The sequence below is a fragment of the Coffea eugenioides genome, chromosome 8 (genome assembly GCF_003713205.1).
Source record: "Coffea eugenioides isolate CCC68of chromosome 8, Ceug_1.0, whole genome shotgun sequence".
In the NCBI taxonomy this organism is placed as follows: domain Eukaryota; kingdom Viridiplantae; phylum Streptophyta; class Magnoliopsida; order Gentianales; family Rubiaceae; genus Coffea; species Coffea eugenioides.
In genome coordinates, this window is record NC_040042.1 from 31533055 (window position 1) to 31552586 (window position 19532).

General features: G+C 35.0%; 1 protein-coding gene across 2 annotated transcripts; it reads right to left on the reverse strand.

Moving 5' to 3' along the window:
• Nucleotides 1-950: 950 nt before the first annotated feature.
• Nucleotides 951-5174, reverse strand: LOC113781320 (pentatricopeptide repeat-containing protein At4g31850, chloroplastic). 2 transcript variants are annotated; one of them, XM_027327238.1, is made up of 2 exons: nucleotides 1578-5174; nucleotides 951-1335 (listed from the first exon to the last, which is right to left on the reverse strand). In XM_027327238.1, the coding sequence occupies exon 1, from the start codon at nucleotides 4998-5000 to the stop codon at nucleotides 1653-1655; it is 3348 nt and encodes a 1115-aa protein (XP_027183039.1). In that variant the 5' UTR covers nucleotides 5001-5174; the 3' UTR covers nucleotides 951-1335; nucleotides 1578-1652. The 2 variants fall into 2 exon arrangements, with proteins under 2 accessions (XP_027183039.1, XP_027183038.1); XM_027327237.1 differs by having other exon boundaries at nucleotides 951-1375.
• Between the last annotated feature and the right edge of the window lie 14358 nt (nucleotides 5175-19532).

The window sequence follows — 19532 nt, forward strand, 5'->3', positions numbered from 1 at the left end:
CATTCTGAATGTGTTATTTCCCTCCTTGCCCCTTCTATGCTGACGCATAAACATGGATTTGAAGTTCCAACACTGAGAAAAAGGGTCCCAATATAGAGAATAGAATAAACCATGTGTGTTTAATATGATCTGCTTTCAGTATATACTCATATAGAAGGGTGAACGAGTGACCATTTTTTGTTGCCCTCCTACCACTTCAGCAAGCCAATAGAGTCCACGTCTATTATAAGTATAGAAACTGAGCTTAGAAGCTCAATTTTTGTTCTGGTTTCTTCACTTCATCTTGCTGAATCGCAATTACAGATTTGGGTTGTGAAAAACTGTGCATTTTCCTCTCTGATCATACACCGACTGGAGCATGTGATTTAGGCTACTTGAACATGATTTTACTATCTTCATATTTTCAGCCAGAGATAAAATTATACCTGCATTTTGTCCTATCAAGCTAATGGCTGTACCATGAAAGCAACAGATAAATACAATAATATCATGTCATGCTCGAAGTATTGGCAGAATAGAACAAAAGTCAAACTATTCTTTTCCTTTGCACAAACAAAGTACATCTAAATATCTGTCCTATTCTAATGGAACCAGAGATTGGCATAGGACTCTTGACAGCAGCATATACGTGCATTTTATTTTCTTTTTCTTTCAAGAACCGCTGGATTTAGGTTATTGGTCTGCAAGTCTTGTTCAGATCCACATGGGTTCTCGTTTTGATGAATTGCTTAATTATTTCAGGCAACAAAAGTTTAGGAAAATTTTTTTAATTATTTTGACAAAAAATTTTCGGCAACAAAAGAAATTTAAAGCAGAGAAAACCTTCTTAAGCGATTGTAAGTCCGAGCAACAAAACTATAATTTTTAAAATCATAACTATCATTTTCCAGTGACTAATATGAGTGTAGATCTATATCACTATTCAACCAAAGCCCAAGGACACACTTCACTGGGACAAATATCTTCAGGCTATGAAGATTATGACACAGAGAACCAGAGCCCAGTACTTCTACTAGAAATAAGACTGAAAATGCAGACTGACAGTACCTGAGCCATGAATTGTAGTATAGACAAGAAAACAGATTTTGCATATTACATCAGAGAATTAAGGTGTATATTTTACAGGATCAGATATTCATAATGGACAGAAACCATCAAAATGTACATCAACTTTATAGTTATGACTGTGCAGTAGAACCTTTCAAGGCATTGTAGCTGAATCAACAAATAGAGTCAGAATGAAGCTGTATGATTTGACTGCAACAGGATGAAATCATAACACGCTTGCAACCAGTAATTACTCTTCAAATCCTGTACAAGTATACTCTTCAAATCCTGTATCAGGATGAAGCTGTACAAGTATACTCTTCAAATCCTGCATCAATAACACAAGTATACAGATAAAACAAACTTTAAATGAGATGAAGTCAAACTAGCTGACTACATCGCATAAGTAGAATACACATATCTATACATTCAATCAGAACACAAGAAGTAATGTCCTTTTAATTGTTTCCTTGTTGGTGTACTGATCAAAGGTTGCCACGATGTAAAGAGACTCAAAGGAGCTGCAATACCTTGCAGCTGTGTCCCCAGGGATGGAGATGAAAAGTAAGCTACATTAGCATTGCCTATAAGCATGTAATCTGGACTTAGTTAGGCAGCTGAGCAAATGTCCCACTGTTAGGGCTACATCCCCCAACCATCATCTTCTCAAAGACTTCATATGCTCCATCCGGGTTCCCAGAGATGCTATACCCTCTAATGAGAGCATTATAAGTGAAAACATTCGGTTCAAGACCTGCTACCTTTAGTTCTTCAAACATCTTTCCTGCTTCCTCCAACATCCCCAGAACTCCAAGATTGAGAATTAGAGAATTGTAGGTATATAGGTTAGGAGAAATTCCTCTGCTGCGCATCTCACTAAAAAGAGCCAAAGCTTCATGAATTTTTCCCCATCTTCCAAGTCCGTTAATCATAAGGTTATAAGAAACCAAATCGGGATCAAGGCCAGATGACTTTAACTCCTCAAAATAGTAAGTTGCATCTTCCACCTTTCCAGCTATGCAAAGACAATCAACTAGAATGGTGTAAGATTTCAAGTCAGGTCTTATTCCCTCCCTAAGCATTCTATTGAAATATGAAATTGCATTTTCCACATCCCCTGCCTTACCAAATCCATTGATAAGGATGTTGTATATAGCAGAGTTAGGTAGACATCCATAATCAATCATTTCCTCAAGCAATTTCTTTGCTCCATCCAAATCTTCAAGTTTGAGAAGACCATCTAGAAGAGGACCATAGGTGCAGGGAGTGGGAGAAAAGCCTCCACTTACCATATCATAGTATAAATCTATGGCCTTGTGCACATCACCAGCCTTAACAAGACCAGAGATGAGTATGTTGTGCGTTACAGTATCAGGCGTACATCCTCTATGACGCATCTCTTCATACAATTCAAAAAGTTCATCAATCATTCCTGACTTCGCAAGATAATCAAGCAACAAATTGTATATGGAAACATCAGGAGCACAACCAGCCTTTTTCATGTCCAAGAAAAGTTCCCAAGCCAATTCTTTATGATGAAATTCAAGAAGGCCATCAATTAGGACACAATGTATTTCTAGTGTCGGTAATATCCCAAATGACCTTCTGACTTTCAAAAACAATTTATGAGCATCAAGGACTTTCTTTTGCTTGCACTGAAATTTAATAATAGGTACCATGATCGATTCATTTTTGCACAGACAATCAGAAAGTAACTTTTCCATAAATGAAATGCAGTAATGCAATTCAGCTTCACAAATAGTTCCTTCCATTAGATTTTCCCAGAAAGATCTGTCTAATGTACTTTCAACTTGGTGAGCAAAATCCTTGACAATGTGAAAAGCATCATCAATCAAACCCTCTTTCATGATACCAGGAAGGAGAGTGCACAAAGTTACAGAGTCAGGGTACAACACTTTTCTCATTTGATGGTAGAACCAGAATGCTTCCCTCAACCTGTTTTCTTTAATTAACCCAGAAATGATTGTGTTGTACGTAAAAACATCAGGATAGCATTTAACTTCTGTCATTTGATAAACTATCTTCACAGCTGAGTCAACCTCATTATTCTTGCAATGACAATCCAAAACAGTATTGAATGTTATTGTATTGGGAGGACACCCACGTGCACTCATGCTGTCGAATAACTGAAAAGCTGCTATATACTTGCCCTCCTTTCTCAGTCCAGCCAACAAAGTGTTGTACGTAACAACTGAAGGAGCAAGCCGCATATCCTTCATTCTGCGGAACATTGCCCACGCCTTATCTGGACGATCAGCCTTGTAAAGCATGTCAATTAAAGAATTGACAATGATAACATCTGGATCACAGCCAGTCTCAATCATCTCATTCAGAAACTGAACAGCCTCATCAACTTTTCCTGCATTGGCAAAGCACTTTATCATCATGTTATATGTGATGGAATCAGGTACAAGTCCACTCCTTTTCATTCCATTAAAAGTATCTTTTGCCTCCTTAAGCCGACCCAATTCTGCAAGGCCATACAGAGATGCATTGAAAGCGACAACATTTGGAGCAATTCCATGAGCTTTCATCTTCTCAAAAGTTTCAAGAGCCTTGTCAGTTTGACCTAATTTTGCATAGTAGTCAATGAACAGGATATATGTGAATGCAGTATGTTGCACGCCTAATGATTCCAAGCTACCAAATAGCTCAAATGCCTGATCAGACCTATTTTCTTTCAGAAGGCCACCAATCAAGGTATTGTAAGTGTGTAGATTAGGGGCTAGTCCTTTCTCCTTCATGGTTTCCAAAGTGGCAAATGCTTCATCAACATTTCCCACTTTGCACAAAGCATCAATAAGTATCGTGAAAGTAACAACATCCCCTTTATAACCATCAGCTTCCATTTTGCACAGATATTCCCTAACAGATTCCAGGTCAGCATGATCAGCAAATTTTTCCAGCAATGTGATGTAAGTTACACGATCAGGTTTTTGCCTTCCACATTTCATCTTTGCGAAAACTTCTTTTGCAATGTCAAGCTTTCCAGCATCACAAAGAGCATCAATAAGAACCGTGTAAGTGACTACATCAGGCATACAACCCTCCTTATCCATTTTTGTAAGAATACCATATGCCTCATTGATCTTACCCGCCCTTCCCAGTGCCCTAATACAAATGGTGAAAGTATAAACATTGGGTCTCAATTTTAAGCTCTCCATCTCCTCCAACAACCTCATGACTGTTTGTGTATCCCTTCGCTTCCCACATGCCACCATCAGTGCAGAGTAGGTTTTAAGACTAGGCTTAAGCCCTTCTGAGACCATCCTTCTATATACCCATAAAGCTTCCCTCCAAAACCCTTCTTTAAGAACCAAATGTATCAATCCATTATACGAGTAGGCATTCAACACAAACCCTGCTTTTCGCATCCTCTCAATAGCTACCACCACTTCCCGAATCCCTCCAATTATGTTAAGACTTCTAAATATAGTCAAGTAGGTATTCAAACTCCTATATATTATCCGCTTTTGCATCAAATCAAACACCACAGCCATGTCATTTATCCTTTTATGAACCCTCAAAAGCTCAAGCATGTAATTACATGTCTCTGTATTGTGAACTACAGTAGGCAATTCAGCAACGAATTTGAAGAAAGAAAAGGCTTGATTTGGGTCAGATTTTGGCTTCAAAACCCCCAAAACTTCCTCAGGAGACATACTCTTTTTGAGTTTTCCATTGACAACCACAACATCATATGAACTTTTTATTCCAAACCCAGAAATACCCACTTGCTTTTTCATGATTTTCTTCCACCTCAACATAGACCCACATGGGAAAAGCCTCGAAGTTCCAATCTTTGTCCCTCCTAAAGGCACATTGTAACTTAAACCGTATGGTTTGCTGACAGTTGGTATAGCCTCAGCTGCACCTCTGCAACTGAAATTACTACAACAAATTGTTGAGGAGCAGACTATAATCACAGCCATACAGGAATTATGAGACGAAATTCAAGAAACATAAGAGTGGTGAAATGCAGGGGAAATCATAGCAAAAATATATTAACTTGCATGACTACTATATGTTTGTTGAATTGCCTAAGAGAGAGCTGATAAGTAGTAGAAATTTTAAAGATGGGAAACTGGGAATTATCTGCTTACCGATGTCCTTGAATGTGTGTCTGGAAACTATGAAGGACTCCGAAGAGGAAATATCTTTGAAGAATGGAAGTTTTCTAGCTGTAAAATTTAAGAAGTGGACGTTAATTGTCATTGTCAAGTATAATATCCTCTAAAATAGTACATAAATTGTAAAAAATAAAATAAAATGTTGTCATCCCATTTTTTTTTTGTTATTTCCACTCTCACTATTTATTTTATCATATAATCTAATAAATGAAATCTATACGATTAAAATGATAATGAAAGTATAATTAACAAAAATGGGTGTGCAACTGGTTTGTTTGGATTGGCCTTTATTTCCCCAAGTATATTTGCTTACATCATTATTATAATTTCCAATACACATTTTTACCTTCCCAATTACCTTTTCATCTCACATACATCACATCACAAAAAGTGCTACAGTCAAAAAATCTCAAATAACTTACCATCCAAACAAACATATTTTTCAAAATGAAAATGCAACAATTCTAAAAATATTCATATCGTTAAAAGTTAGAAATAATCAAAATGATAGGGCGAGTGACTAGAAATAAAATAAGATAAGATATCAAATGCGAAATTCTATAAAGGCCATTTGTGTCCAAAACAAATGCATGTCATCTTTTTTATTTGTAAATGTTGATGTGATCTTTAAAGGAGATTAAAAGTTTCTATTAATATGGTTGAGTGAGTAAAGTGAAACTAAGAAGGTTCTATTTATTTATTTATTTATTTTAGTATAAGTGAAAATGTTCGAACCTAGCCTCTCACTTACATTTCTTTCATTTGAAACACTTAACTCATTTCTCCCCCAACTAAGAAGGCTGGTTCAAGGGAGTAAAGCACAATCAAACCTATTTTCAATTTAATGTTTTTGGTTATTCAATACAAAACAAAATATGAAGTAGCTTTAAAATCTTTGTTTTTTCCTTTATTGGATTAACTCTAGTTTGCACTCTTGAATTTGTATCACTTTCTCACTTTGCATCCTAAACCTTAATTTTAGATATTTTACACCCTAAATTCTTAAATTTTTCCCATTTAAATTCAATCAATGATAATATTCGCAAAATTAACGTGATAAAGGGCAATGAAATTTAATAATGATCTATCCTTTTGTTCCAACTATGATCTTTTAACTCTTTTGAACTGTTTTTAGCATATTATCATTTATTCATATGGTCTCAATTACTAATATTGTTAGCAAAATTAACGAGATGAAGGATGGTGCAAATTAATGATAATATATTATTTTATTTGGGCTATCATATCTTAGCACCTTTTGATTACTTTCAGGACATTATTATTGACTTATTGGATCCTCTATGTGATTAATTTTGCAACAATTGCTATTGACTGGTTTTAAATAGGACAAACTTGAGAGTTCAAGATGTAAGATGTCCAAAATTGAGAATTTAGAGCGCAAAGGTTTTTAAAATTGAAGTTTAGGGTGTAAGGTGAGAAAATGATACAAGTTCAAGGATGCAAAGTAAAGTTTGTCCTTTTTTTTCTCGATTAGTATAAAAGTGAAGACAAATACTTGGCTTGTTTGGATGTCATCTTATTTGCAAAAAAAATTTCACTTACATGATAAACATATTTTTTAAACACCTTTTTATATCCCTAATCGATCTTTTTATCTCATGTATATCATATCACAAAAAGTACTACAATGTTAGTCATAGATATCTTCTATGGAGGATTGGCTTTTGTGGTTATATCTTCTATGGAGAATTATCTACATATAAGGTTATATCTTCTACAGTGATAGCCATTATATGATTATATCGTCTATGGAGAATTAGCTTTTCTCCTCATATAGGTCGAATGGATGTAGGAATGACATCTACTGACCTTGACATTTGGGTCTATTCCAAAAGCAAGAGAAAGGGATAAATGCGGAAAACCCCTAGAACTTTTATAGCTGTTGCACAATACACTTCAAAATATGTTTATAGGCACTTTGCACTCTAACTCCTTTGATACATTACCACTGAAATGACAACTGCATCCTCAAGTAATAATTGAATGAACAAAAACACCCTTTTGGTGGGGACCCATTGTGACGTGTGGAGTAGGAAGATGAAAAAGGATATTTGTTTAGAATTAGGGCAAAAGAAAAGAGGGGACTAGTTCTTCATAACCTCCATTCTTGAGTATGCAAAAAAATTTTCTTTTTTCTTGCAATTGACGAAGAAAGCAAAGAGGAATCACTATAAAGGCACACCAAAAGTGAGAAAATGACGCTTTGAAGAATCTAAATCAAGGTGGAATCTTTATAGAAATTTAGCAAATTAGGTATTATGCAAAGCCTTACTTTTTTCTTTCTTTAATCAACTTTTTACCATTTTATGTGGATCTGCTTGTTCGTACTTGTAGTTTGGGTTTTAGAATGCGTATTTCTATGGTTGTTGTAGAATATATTGGCCCTGTTTGGAACCCCAAGTTTTTTACAAGTTTGTATGCTACTAGTTTTTTAACAACTTTTGCTACAGGAACCCCAAAAAACTTATCAAAATTTTTAACCTACACACTTAAAAAAAATTTTCCTTCAACTTTTCTTCTTTTTCCCCCCTCACCCAACCCACCACGTCCTCCGTTGCCAGCCACCACCTCCACCACCGCTCCCGGCGCCGGTCACCTATTCCGGCACTGGAATCAGTGCCGACCTTCCTCATTTTTCTTTTTTTCTCTCCCTCTCCCTCACCCTCTCTCCTCCTCTCCTCCCATCCCCTCTTCCCCCCTCCCTCTCCCGCCACCCTCCCCCTCTCGTTAGCTGCGATCTGGTCGCCGTTCTCTCAAGCCTTCAAAGATTGGATGAATTACTTCGGGCTCTCGCTGTCTCAGGAGGGCAAAGCAATTATGACTGGCAAAGCTTAAGCCCAGATAGCGGAAATGGTGAATGTGAATTCAAAGATGGATCACCCATCTCTCAATGGAAGACTGAATCAGGCAGACGGTGAAGCACCCCTTCCCAAGCTTAGGATTTGGATCAACCAGAAAAAAAGGCTTTCGTCCTCGGAACTAAAGCTGGTTCTATTCCGGACAAGAAAGCAAAGCCAGGGACCTAGGTGGCCACAAGGTAGCGAGTGCAAAGGAAAGAGGCCATGCTGATTTGGGGGATCTTGATCTAGACTTGCAGAGGGGGAGGGGAGGGGAGGAGAAGGGAAGAGAAAAAGCTAAAAAAAAAAAAAAATCCATGGCTGCAAGCTCTGGCGTCGGAGCGAGGGGGAGGGGAAAGGAGAGGGAGAGAGGGAGAGGGAGAGAGGGAGAGGGAGAAGAGGGGCAGAGAAAGGAAAAAAAATTGCAAGACCGCTGCGAGACGACCAGATCGCAACTAGGGGGAGAGGGAGGGTGGCGGGAAAGGAATAGGAGAGGGGGGAGAGAAAAAGCAAAAAAAAAATCCATGGCTGCAATTCTCTGGCGTCGAAGGGCAATGGGGAGGGAGAGGGAGAGGGAGAAGAGGGGGAGAGAAAAAGGGAAAAATTGGAAACATGGCTGCTGGTTCTCGTCAGAGGCAGAGGTGCCGAGGGAGGGGGAAGGGAGAAGAAGAAGAGAGGAAAGAAAAGAAAAAGAAAGAAAGAAAAAGAAAAAGAAAGCAAAAAGTTTTTCATCCTAAAAATTTTTCTTACAACTTCTACAGTAACCTATAGTAAAGTTTTAGACAAACATCCAAAAAACTCACCTTTCAAACTGGGGCATTATTGCATGTGGTCCTTACGTTGGTCTAATGTCGGGCTGATTGTGACCATTTTTTGTTTTTTGTCGTTTTGATGCAATAATTGGGTTGTTTATAAGATTCTTTACAAGATTATATTGTGTTGAACATGGGTCATTGTTTGTTAGTGTGCTTTAAGCTTATTTTTACTAAGTACTATATGTTAACTAAGTAGTAATGGTGTTTTTGTGGTCCCTCACATGTATTACTATAATTTTGTCTCATACTAGTGTGGTCATTGCAATTGAAAGATATATTCTCATTAGAGTAGTTAAACGAATCGAGCTGTTTGTTAGCTCAGCTCGCTTAGGCTCGTTCGTGTTCAATAAGGGTTCGCTCAAAATTATATATGAACCGAGTTTGAACAAATATTTTGACTCGATAAGTAATCGAATAAACACGAGCGTGGTCGCGAGTTTAAACAATCGTTCGTCAACATGGGCTTAATGGTCATTTCACAAAATTTAGGGTTAGTATTGTTACAATTTTTATTCTAATTCCTATCCTTTTCCAGTTGTTCCACTTTCCTTTAGCCTTTGTTAGCTCGAATAGTCCAACGTCATAAAGTTGAAAGTTTTTTATCTTCACTTCTTCCTAATTGCCGACGTCGCTTGCCACCACTACCACTCGTCCATTAGCTATCATCAAGTTCATCACCACCAAACCTTCCCAAATTTCTCTTTCAATTTCACACCACCAAACCTTCTCCTTTTAGGCTTCTACAAATGGCCACGATCCTTACTGCTACAAGTGTCATCACCGAGGGTCCGAGGTGCTTAGCACTATCTCTCTAAGGTATGCTAATTTTATTTGCTTAAAACTTTGATGTTGTTTAACTCTAATTTATTGAATTTTAGATTTTTCAATTTTAACAATTTTAGGGTTACTTTCTAAACTAGTTATTGACTATTTATCTTATTTTCTTCCCAAATGTCTTTTGACTTCGAGAATTGAATTTTGGATCCTCTACAATGCTAGTAACAACTAAATTATTCTCTTTGTTGAGCTTAAGAACCATAGAAAAATCTTGTAAATTCTGTTGCCCATTATGATCTTCTTCTTGTTGCCTATTTTGTTAGAATTTTCAAAAATTTTAAAATGTCGAGTTAGATAGACATGCAAGTCAAGTTGCTTATAAAATTATGTCATTAATTTGTCACTTCATTGAAGACGAACCTAAATGCAAAGTCTAGTAAGGTTTGACAGTGAAAATCTAATCAATTTTCGGAAATCATAATAGGTAAGGATCTAAATATAAAGTTTAGTGATTTTGACAGTGAAAATCTAGTAAAGTCTCGTTTATCAGAGAAAGATCTAACCACATCCCACTTGTTGACTATTTATGTTATTTTCTGCTCAAATATCTTTTGATTTTTTATCTCAGTTGGTTTTTTGTTAAAAATACAAGTAATTGGATATTTCTATTTGTATTTTCTTAAACTTTAGAATGAGAGCTCAATTATCTATTTTTACCTTTAAATTGAAAATTTAGTTTCTGGAGCGATTAATATTTTATTTTTTTGTGTTGTGTTAGAAGATGTCGAATTCATTATTGTTTATCAGTTAATAGCGTCTTTGTTAATTCATTAGTAAATAGTACATATTTTGTTTAATTATACTAATATAGTTTCTTTAATTTTTCATTGATCAGTAGTTTGATTTATCTAATTATTTCTTTTCCTATTGCAAGTAGGGTATGTCAAGTTCCCCTTATAATTCAAATCAAGGTGCTTCCACAAGTCCTATTATGGATCCTAGTAATGAAGATGTGATGCTTGTCATTGGTGATGAGAAAGATGATGAGATGAATGATGATGTTGAAATTGAAATACTTGCTGAAAATAAAGGAAAAAAATGACTAAACCATTTCAAAAGAAAACTAGGGCATTGAAATCTAAAGTATGGGATGACATGGATTGAGAAACTTAAACTGATGGATCAATTAAAATATATGTAAGCATTGCAAAGAGATATGGGAGATGAATGCTAGTGGTACCACAACTACTTGCAGTAGGCATTTAAAGAACTGTCTACAAAAGAAGCTAGAAGATGAGGGGAAAAAGAGGATTCAATAACAAGTTCTATTTTTCACAGCAGAAACACCCTTGGATGGCATGATTTCAATAATAAACTTCAGATATGATTATGCTAAAGTATGGGAACTTGCATCCATATGATTTTGGCATATGAATGTCCCTTTGCAATGTTGGATCATGAAATTTTTAACAAGTTCATGAAAGTTGCTTCTCCATATTATGTAAAAATTAGTAGATAGACTATGAAGAAAGGCTCCATTTCTACTTATGAATTGGAGAAGACGAAGTTGATGTCATTACTAAAGGGGATCAATAAAGTTAGTATCACAACAAATTTATGGAAATCAAACCAGAAAATTCAATATATGATTGTAAATAGATACTTTATTGATTCGAATTGGGTGCGGTAAAAGCATGTATTGAATTTCCCCCATATACAGGAGTTATTATCGCTGATCCTCTTAACTAATATTTTATTGAATAGGGCATTGAGAACAAATTTGTATTATTACTGTGGATAATGCTTTGTATAATGATGTGTGTGTTGGGAGGTTAAAAGATGACTTTTTGTTAAGAAAACAATTAAATATTGGGAAAAAAATACTTTTATGTTCGTTGCTGTGCATATATACTTAATCTTTTGGTACAAGATGACCTTAGTCAAATAGGAAAATCGATTGATATTGTTAGGGAGGGGATTAAGTACCTAAACATTTAAAGTCTCGCCTCAATGAATTCAGCAAGATAAAAAAATAGCTTCATTTGTCTTCGAGGAAGTTTTTATTTTTTGTTTCCAAGAAAGTTGATTCTAGATTTGTCCTATACATTGGAATGAGACATGTTTGATATTGGTTTCAGCTATAGAATTTAAAAATGTATTTTGGAGATATACAAATATTGATCTTGACTTTCATTATATTTTTAGTTAATATGATTGGATGAAAGTTGAAAAAGTGTGTCAATTTTTGGGTGTTATTCATGAAATAACTAAAATTATTTCTAGATAGGAATATCCAAGTGTTAATATTTTCTTGCCAAAACTTTATGGAATTAAGGAGTTTCTAAATAAAAAAATTTGTGAATCCTTCTAACCACATTAGAGCCATGGTTGCAAGTATGGCTTTAAAATTGGAAAATATTGGGTGAAAGTAATATTCTGCTTTCTTTAGGTGTTATTTTAGGAGTAAATTTTATATACACTGACGGCGTATATACTATCACGGTTGAATATACGATACATGCAAATTTTGAATTTTAAATTCAAATTCGGATTATATATTATGGATGTAATGGTGAAAGTATATATACTGTCAGTATATAAAAAATTAATCTGCTATTTTAGATCCAAGATATAAAATGGCACTCATTGACTATACCTTTCCAATTATTTATGGTAATGAAGCAGGTCCTAAGTACATTATTGAAATAAAAGTAGCTTTTCATTATCTTTATAATGAGTATGCTTCTTCAATCACTTTATCTTTTGCTAAATAAGAATTTGAAGAAAATCATTCGTAAGATGACTGAAGCACATCGGGATTGGCATGAGAAGCTGCCTTACGCATTGATGGCGTACAGAACTACTATTAGGACTTCTATTGGAGCAACTCCTTACTCTCTTATGTATGGAATGGAAACAGTATTGCCTGCAGAAGTTGAAATTCCTTCCTTACGCATTTTAATGGAAGCTCAGATAGAAAAAACTGAATGGATCAGGGAACGCTATGAGCAGTTGTCTCTAATTGATGAAAAGAGGTTGAATGTCGTCTGTCATGGACAATGTTATCAGAAAAGAATGGCTCGTGCTTACAATAAAAAAGTTAAGGCTCGTTTGTTTGAAGTCTGAGATAAGGTCTTAAAACGGATTCTTCCAATACAAGAGGAGGCTAAAGGAAAGTTTGCTCCCAATTGGCAAGGATCATTCATTGTTAAGAAAGTGCTATCCGGAGGAGCGCTTATCCTTATGGAAATGGATGGACAACTTTTTCCCCAACCAATCAATACAGACATGTGCAAAACTTTTTTTATTTGATTATAAAAAATTTTCTTTAAAATTACTGCAAGAGGCGGATTTAAAGCATACTTTCTCTCATTTTCCATTTCGACATCCTATTCTTAATTTTTCCTTCTTGACTTTTCAGAACCACCTTCCTTTTTCGCATGGCAGTCCCTTAAGATCACTAACCCTATATTGGGACAATTTTATCTTTTTGAGAAAAAGAGAAAAGACAAAAAAAAAGAAAGAAGACAAAAAAAAAAGGAAAAAGAAAAAGAAAAGAAAATAGAGAAGTTCGGTTAAAATTAAACTGGGGCAAAATTTTATCTCTTTCCAACCCTAAACCAGAGCAAGTTTTTCTAAAGAATGCTATTTCAAATGATTGCAAACCCATCATATGATCCACTTTCAAGCCTTAACCTCTTCTTCTTACCCCATCCGATCCTAATTACAAGATACCAAAGTTGCCGACTTTCATCTTTTGCGGTACTTTGAGGAAAATTTTTCTTAATCAAATGACAAATGATATAAATACAACTTTTCTGAAATATGTCAGAGATGATTGTCTTACTGATGCCACAAATTCTCAAAATATGATTGGATTGATATAGTTGGGGTTTAAATTGTCTTGTCTATGTCTCAAGTTAAAAAAACCTGAAAGGACACCTTCTAAAAAAAATAAAAAAAAAGGAAAAAAGAAGCACAAAAAAAAAGAAAAAAAAAGAAAAAAAAAAGAAGAAGAAGAAGAGAGAAAAAGGGGTGGGATAAACCTTAGTGAAAAGCCGAAAGGGCGCTGAGGTAGGGTTTTGCAATACAAGAGCACCAACAACAAAGAAGAAGATGCTGAGGTTTGAAAGCTGGTGACTATGTTGATTTGGGTCTCTTTCATACTGTTGTTCTTTTGCCGACAATGAATTCCAAAATGGATGACGTCGAAGGAGTCAAATGGAGCATTTTTCTTCATCAAAAGCCGTCCTCTAAATATGTCTCCAACTTTTGATCCTTGGATCCATGTTCATAAATTCAACAATTTTGTTTTACTATTTTTATTCATTTATTCTGTATCATTGTTTATTTTATATCAACATTATTGCATGATGAATACTACATTTTTTCAATTGTTTATATTTCTCATTTATTGGGTCTCATTCAAAAGATAATCCTCTATAATTTATCCCAAAGGAGTCAGAAAATTGAAGGTCCTGTGATAATAAAACATGGATAATTGATATTAGAAAGTTGCAAAGATTCTGAAGGGATTGTGGACCAAATCTAAGGGAGTGATTTGTCGATATTGAAACTCATGTTTACACGACTCTCAAGGCAAAGGGATCACATAGTGGTGGCAGTGTTTCTATCACAGTTGTTTCTTTTCCTTTTTTCCTTTTTGCAGGAAAAATTATGTGACACAATACTGGTTTAGTTAAGCATGATTCATACTAGGACTAACGATAGAAGGATTGAGCTCCAAGTTTCGCTGTACATTTCCTCAGAGAGAAAAGAAAAATCATTATTCCCTTTCTTTTAAAGTTCAAAAAATCAAAAAAGTTGTAAGTCCACCAAGTAAGTTTTTCTTGGTTTATTACCTTTTGAGCAACATGCATTCTGATCTTTCAGTTCGATAGCATAAAACTTGTGTTTTCATTTCTTCCACTATTTAATTGGGTTCGGGATTTATCCCACCAATTTGTATTTAATTAGGCTCAGGTTTTATCCCACCAATTTGCATTTAATTGGGATCGGGTTGTATCCCACCAATCTCGGCAGGCTCGGATTTTATCCCACTAATCGTTTTATTTTATTGGGATCGGGTTGTATCCCACAAATCTCGACAGACTCGAGTTTTATCCCACTAACCGTTTTATTTTATTGGTCTCGGGTTTTATCCCACCAATTTGCATTTAATTGGGATCGAGTTGTATCCCACCAAATCTCAGCATAATCGGATTTTATCCCACTGACCATTTTATTTTATTGGGATCTGGTTGTATCCCACCAACTTCTGCAGGTTCGGATTTTATCCCAGTAACCGTTTTATTTTATTGGGTTCGGATTGTATCCTACCAATCTCGGCAGGCTCGTGTTTTATCCCATTGACCGTTTTATTTTATTGGGTTCGGATTGTATCCCACCAATCTCAGCAGGCTCGAATTTTATCCCATTAATCGTTTTATTTTATTGGGCTCGGATTTTATCCCACCAATTTGCATTTAATTAGGATCGAGTTATATCTTACCAATCTCAGCAGGCTCGAGTTTTATCTCACTGATTGTTTTATTTTATTGGACTCGTGTTGTATCCCACCAACTTTGGTAGGTTCGGATTTTATCCCACTGATCGTTTTATTTTATTGGACTCGGGTTGTATCCCACCAATCTCGGTAGGTTCGGGTTTTATCCCACTGACCGTTTATTTTGTTGAAATTGAATTGTATCCCACCAACCACGGTGAGTTTGGGTTTTATTCCACCGATCGTTTTTATTTGCATTGGGCTCGGGTCTTATCCCACCAATTTGTTATTTCCTGATAATCAAATTTAATTTTCTGTTGGCGAATCTCAGCGTCCACCGCGCACCCTTCTGCCTTCCTTCTTGGAGCGTAATCGCGTCTCTCCGCGCATCTTTTGCTAAATCATGACAACCCACTTTTCTTGACTATTTTGATTAATAATTGTGCTTTATCATTCATTTTGTATTTCATGTTTAGAAGTTCTGAGAGTTTAGACTTTTTCGACTTTGGAAAGATCACACATGGTCAATGTCCTTGTTTCATTGTGGTTCACTTGTATTCGAACTACGTTTGACCTGATTCTCATGATGGGATATGTAGGCAACTCTATACGAGTCGGGTCACATCTTTTGCAACATTATTGCAATATTTTTGCCCAATAATTATAGCCAAATGTTGGCTTGTTGTTTTAGCTCAGGCGCAGTTAGAAGAAGTAGGTGAGCATTTTAGTATCTACGTTTTTGTTTTGAATTTCTTCGAAACTCTAGACAAAGAGTGGCAAGTTGTAGACACCAAATTTTTACCAAATTTTTGTCAAATTTTTATGTGATAAGTCATTTATTTTCTTTCATTTTAATGTATATTTTTACTCATTTTTTGTAGGTTTATTTTAAGAAAAGAAAATTATGAAAAAAATCAATCAAAATCAAAAGCAAAAAATCAAAATCAAATCATGACTAAACTTATACATTTTAATCATCTTCCCTACCAAAATCACTATTAACCCATTCCTACACTCAATTTTTTTGACCTTTCTTTTCAGTTGAAAATTTCATCATTTTTATCCCATGGTTCTTTCTTGTCTTTGGTAAAAAACTATCATTTGGACCAACCTAACACTCCAACTCTTCCCTCAATTGACTGTCTGGGCTTTTTCTTATTTCTCCCAATAGAAAACACACTATCAGAGAACTAGGAAAAGAGGACTTCACTCCAGAAGACTCTCTCGGCCATTTGGTTTTCTTGCTCTCAACTCACAACATCTTCTCTAAAAAACACACACAAGAGACAAACACACCATCAAACAACTAAGAAAAAGCCCCAAATCACTCTCGGCTCTCCCCCTCCCAATTTCACATAAACTCTCAACACCAACAACAACCCCCAATTCCTCTTTCTCGGATGCAAGGAGAAAAGAAAAGAAAACAGAAAGGAAGGGTTAAGAAAACAAGTAGGGGAGGTTATCATCATCAAAAATCGCCATTGCCGCTACCGCTGTGTAATTTCTCCACTGCAAGACAAGGTAAGGCTCTCATTTTTGCTTTTTCCTTGCTGTTCCTTGCCTTAAATTCAAAGTTGGTGCTGAAATTTTCCTTGGTCACTCAAGTTCTTTATGTCCCGTACTATAAGCATGTATAGACGTTAGTTTGTTTCTTTCTCTTGCTGGTTTTGTTATCATTATGTTGTTGGGAAATGGCTTGAGCTAGATTAAGGAAAAGAAAATGGTTTTTGTACTTGCATATTAACTGTTTGAAAAAATGTCAAAATGAAAAAGAATCAAAATTAGTGAATTTTTATGCATAGTTTTGTTAAAATGGATAACCCGTAGCTAGTACAGGGCCTGGAAAAGATGTTTGATTGTCCAAAATTTAAATTTTAACCTCAAAAGCAAGGAATGAATTTTTTCAAAATTAGGGGCTGTTTTGCCTTAATTTAGACTTTTGTTGTTGTTTTCTTGTCAAAAATAAGATCATAGTTGTAATGTAGAAGTTATAAGGAGTGTTGTAGTATAATTTTTATATTTTTTTTGTAAAAGATATGGTGATTTGAAAAAAATAAAAATTGGGCTGTCTTTTGCTATTTTTGCCATTTTCGGTTCATTTTTTGTAAAAAAAAACTCAAAAATGGAATCTACGCGAAAAATTGAGTGGGGGTTGTATTTTGAGAAAATTTGGTGACCGAAAAATTTGCCAGCGGCGATCCAGCAGTGACACCGCCAGAGGCCGCCATGGCCACCAGCTACGAGGAGCTTCAGGTTGCTAGGCAAGAAGAAGAAGAAACGGAAGGGGAGGAAGAAGAAAGAAAAGAAAAGAAAAGAAAAGAAAGAAAAGAAAAAGGATTGGACTAAATGTTTTTTTTCCTAGTGGGCTTATGGTTATTTGTTGTTGGGTTTTGGGGATGGATTTTGGTTTGGTTTGGGCTAGGAGGTCAGAGTGAATGCTTTTTTGGTCGGGCTTGAGTGATAAAAGGATGGGTTGGACCACTTTTTTCTTTTGGGCTTTGGCTGGGCTTAGGTAGTATCCGGCCCAAGCAAAAATAAAAGAAAGGCCCAATGGCCTTTTTTTCTTGCCCAAATCAAAAACCAAAATTTTAACTTTAGCTCCTGATCTTTGGAGTAGTTTTACTGTGGCCCAGAACATTTTAAATTTCTTTCACTTAGGCCTTTAAATTAATTACACTTTGGCCCCTGAACTTTATCTTTTATTTAATTTTGATCCCTAAACTTTGGAAAATTATATTTTTAACCTCAAAAGTTTTTCAATTTTTTGCAATTTAGTTTCTAGTGAATTTTGACTCTTTTTATTGTGATTGTTTTTTTTTTCTTTAATAGCTAATTGTGTTACTTTTGAATATATTTAACTTGTAATTTTTAGATGTTCTTAAGTTTCTTTATATTTGACATATTAATGTGAATTTAGTATTTTTATCATTATTATTATTTTCAATTAAATTGGTGTCATGATTCTTTTGTTCATTTTGAATATAAATAGGGCAATTTGACTTCCATTTAGTCACCATTTCAAAAGGGAGGTACCCCTATTATCATTTAAATGTCAATTACGTGCTCTTATGTGCCTATATAATTTTTATATGTTTTGTTATTTATTTGATTCAAATGTTTATTCCAATTCTCTTATGTTTGTTTAGTTAATTTTTTAATTATTTGAGAGGTGTTTAAATACCTCAAGATGTAATAGATAGGTAATATTTTTTTTACAAAAATTATAATTAGATAGACCAATGTAATAGATAGGATAGGTGGATTTATTTCATACTTTCCCCATTTAGATTGTAGATAGGCTCCCCGATGTAATAGGTAGGTTGTGTGTTTTTGTGGCTTATGCGTTATATGTTTTATCCGCTTTCCTTAAGATTTTTGCATCTAAATATTATGTTTACGTGTTACGTGCTATGTGCTCTTATGTGTTTATTTGTTCTAATTTATGCCTTATTTGTTTTATTATGTATTATTAATGCATGACATCACCACACTAGTCCAACGCTAGTTGTGCCTTCTCCCTCTGTTTAGTTGCTAGTACAATGCTAATAAGGACTTTTAGAAATGGATTAGTTCAACGCTAGACCCTTAGATTGTTCATGCGTTAGATTCATCTTTGTGTGATATTCATTACATTTTCATGCATATTTTCATTTTTAGGATCTTTTCTCATTTGCATGATATTCCCTATTATATTATCCCATATCCTCTATCTGTGTTAATCATATCATTTAGAATTGCATCTCATTTATGAAATTGTAGAATAAGTTAGTTCATTTGCTTGTTCATATTAGGAGAATTATTCTTTGAACATGGATATGGGTGATTATAACTTTTTAGTTTAAATACCCCATCGATCCCTGTATAAGAAAATTATGTTACGAGTTTTTGTCTCCTGTACCCATTATGTTGCATTCCTATGCTTTGGTCACTTATACCTATATATATAATTTAACTTTTTTTCTTTTAATTTCATCATTCGCATACTCGTGACCCCTTTGACGAATTATTTTGGCCTTCGCAATTAATGCGATTGGTATCAATTAAATCCTTGAATGGATATTTTGTCTCTCTCGACGTTTTTATAAATTTAGATTTGCATCCATGTAGAAAACATCCAAACGTGATAAAATTAAGGGTTAGATTAGGAAAATTTTGACTAAATCTCGCCACTAACTTACACTAGATTGAAAGGGTGCCTTAGGTTTGAGTTAATCGAACCTTTGCCTTCCCTTTTTTCAACCGTGACTCCCGAACCCATTTTATCTTATTTTTCAAAGATCTGAAATTGTCGAAAAGGATTTTATTTTATTTTATTTTTGTCAAAAAATATTTTTGGACTGATTTGGTACACCCAAATTCAATATCAAGTGGCGACTCC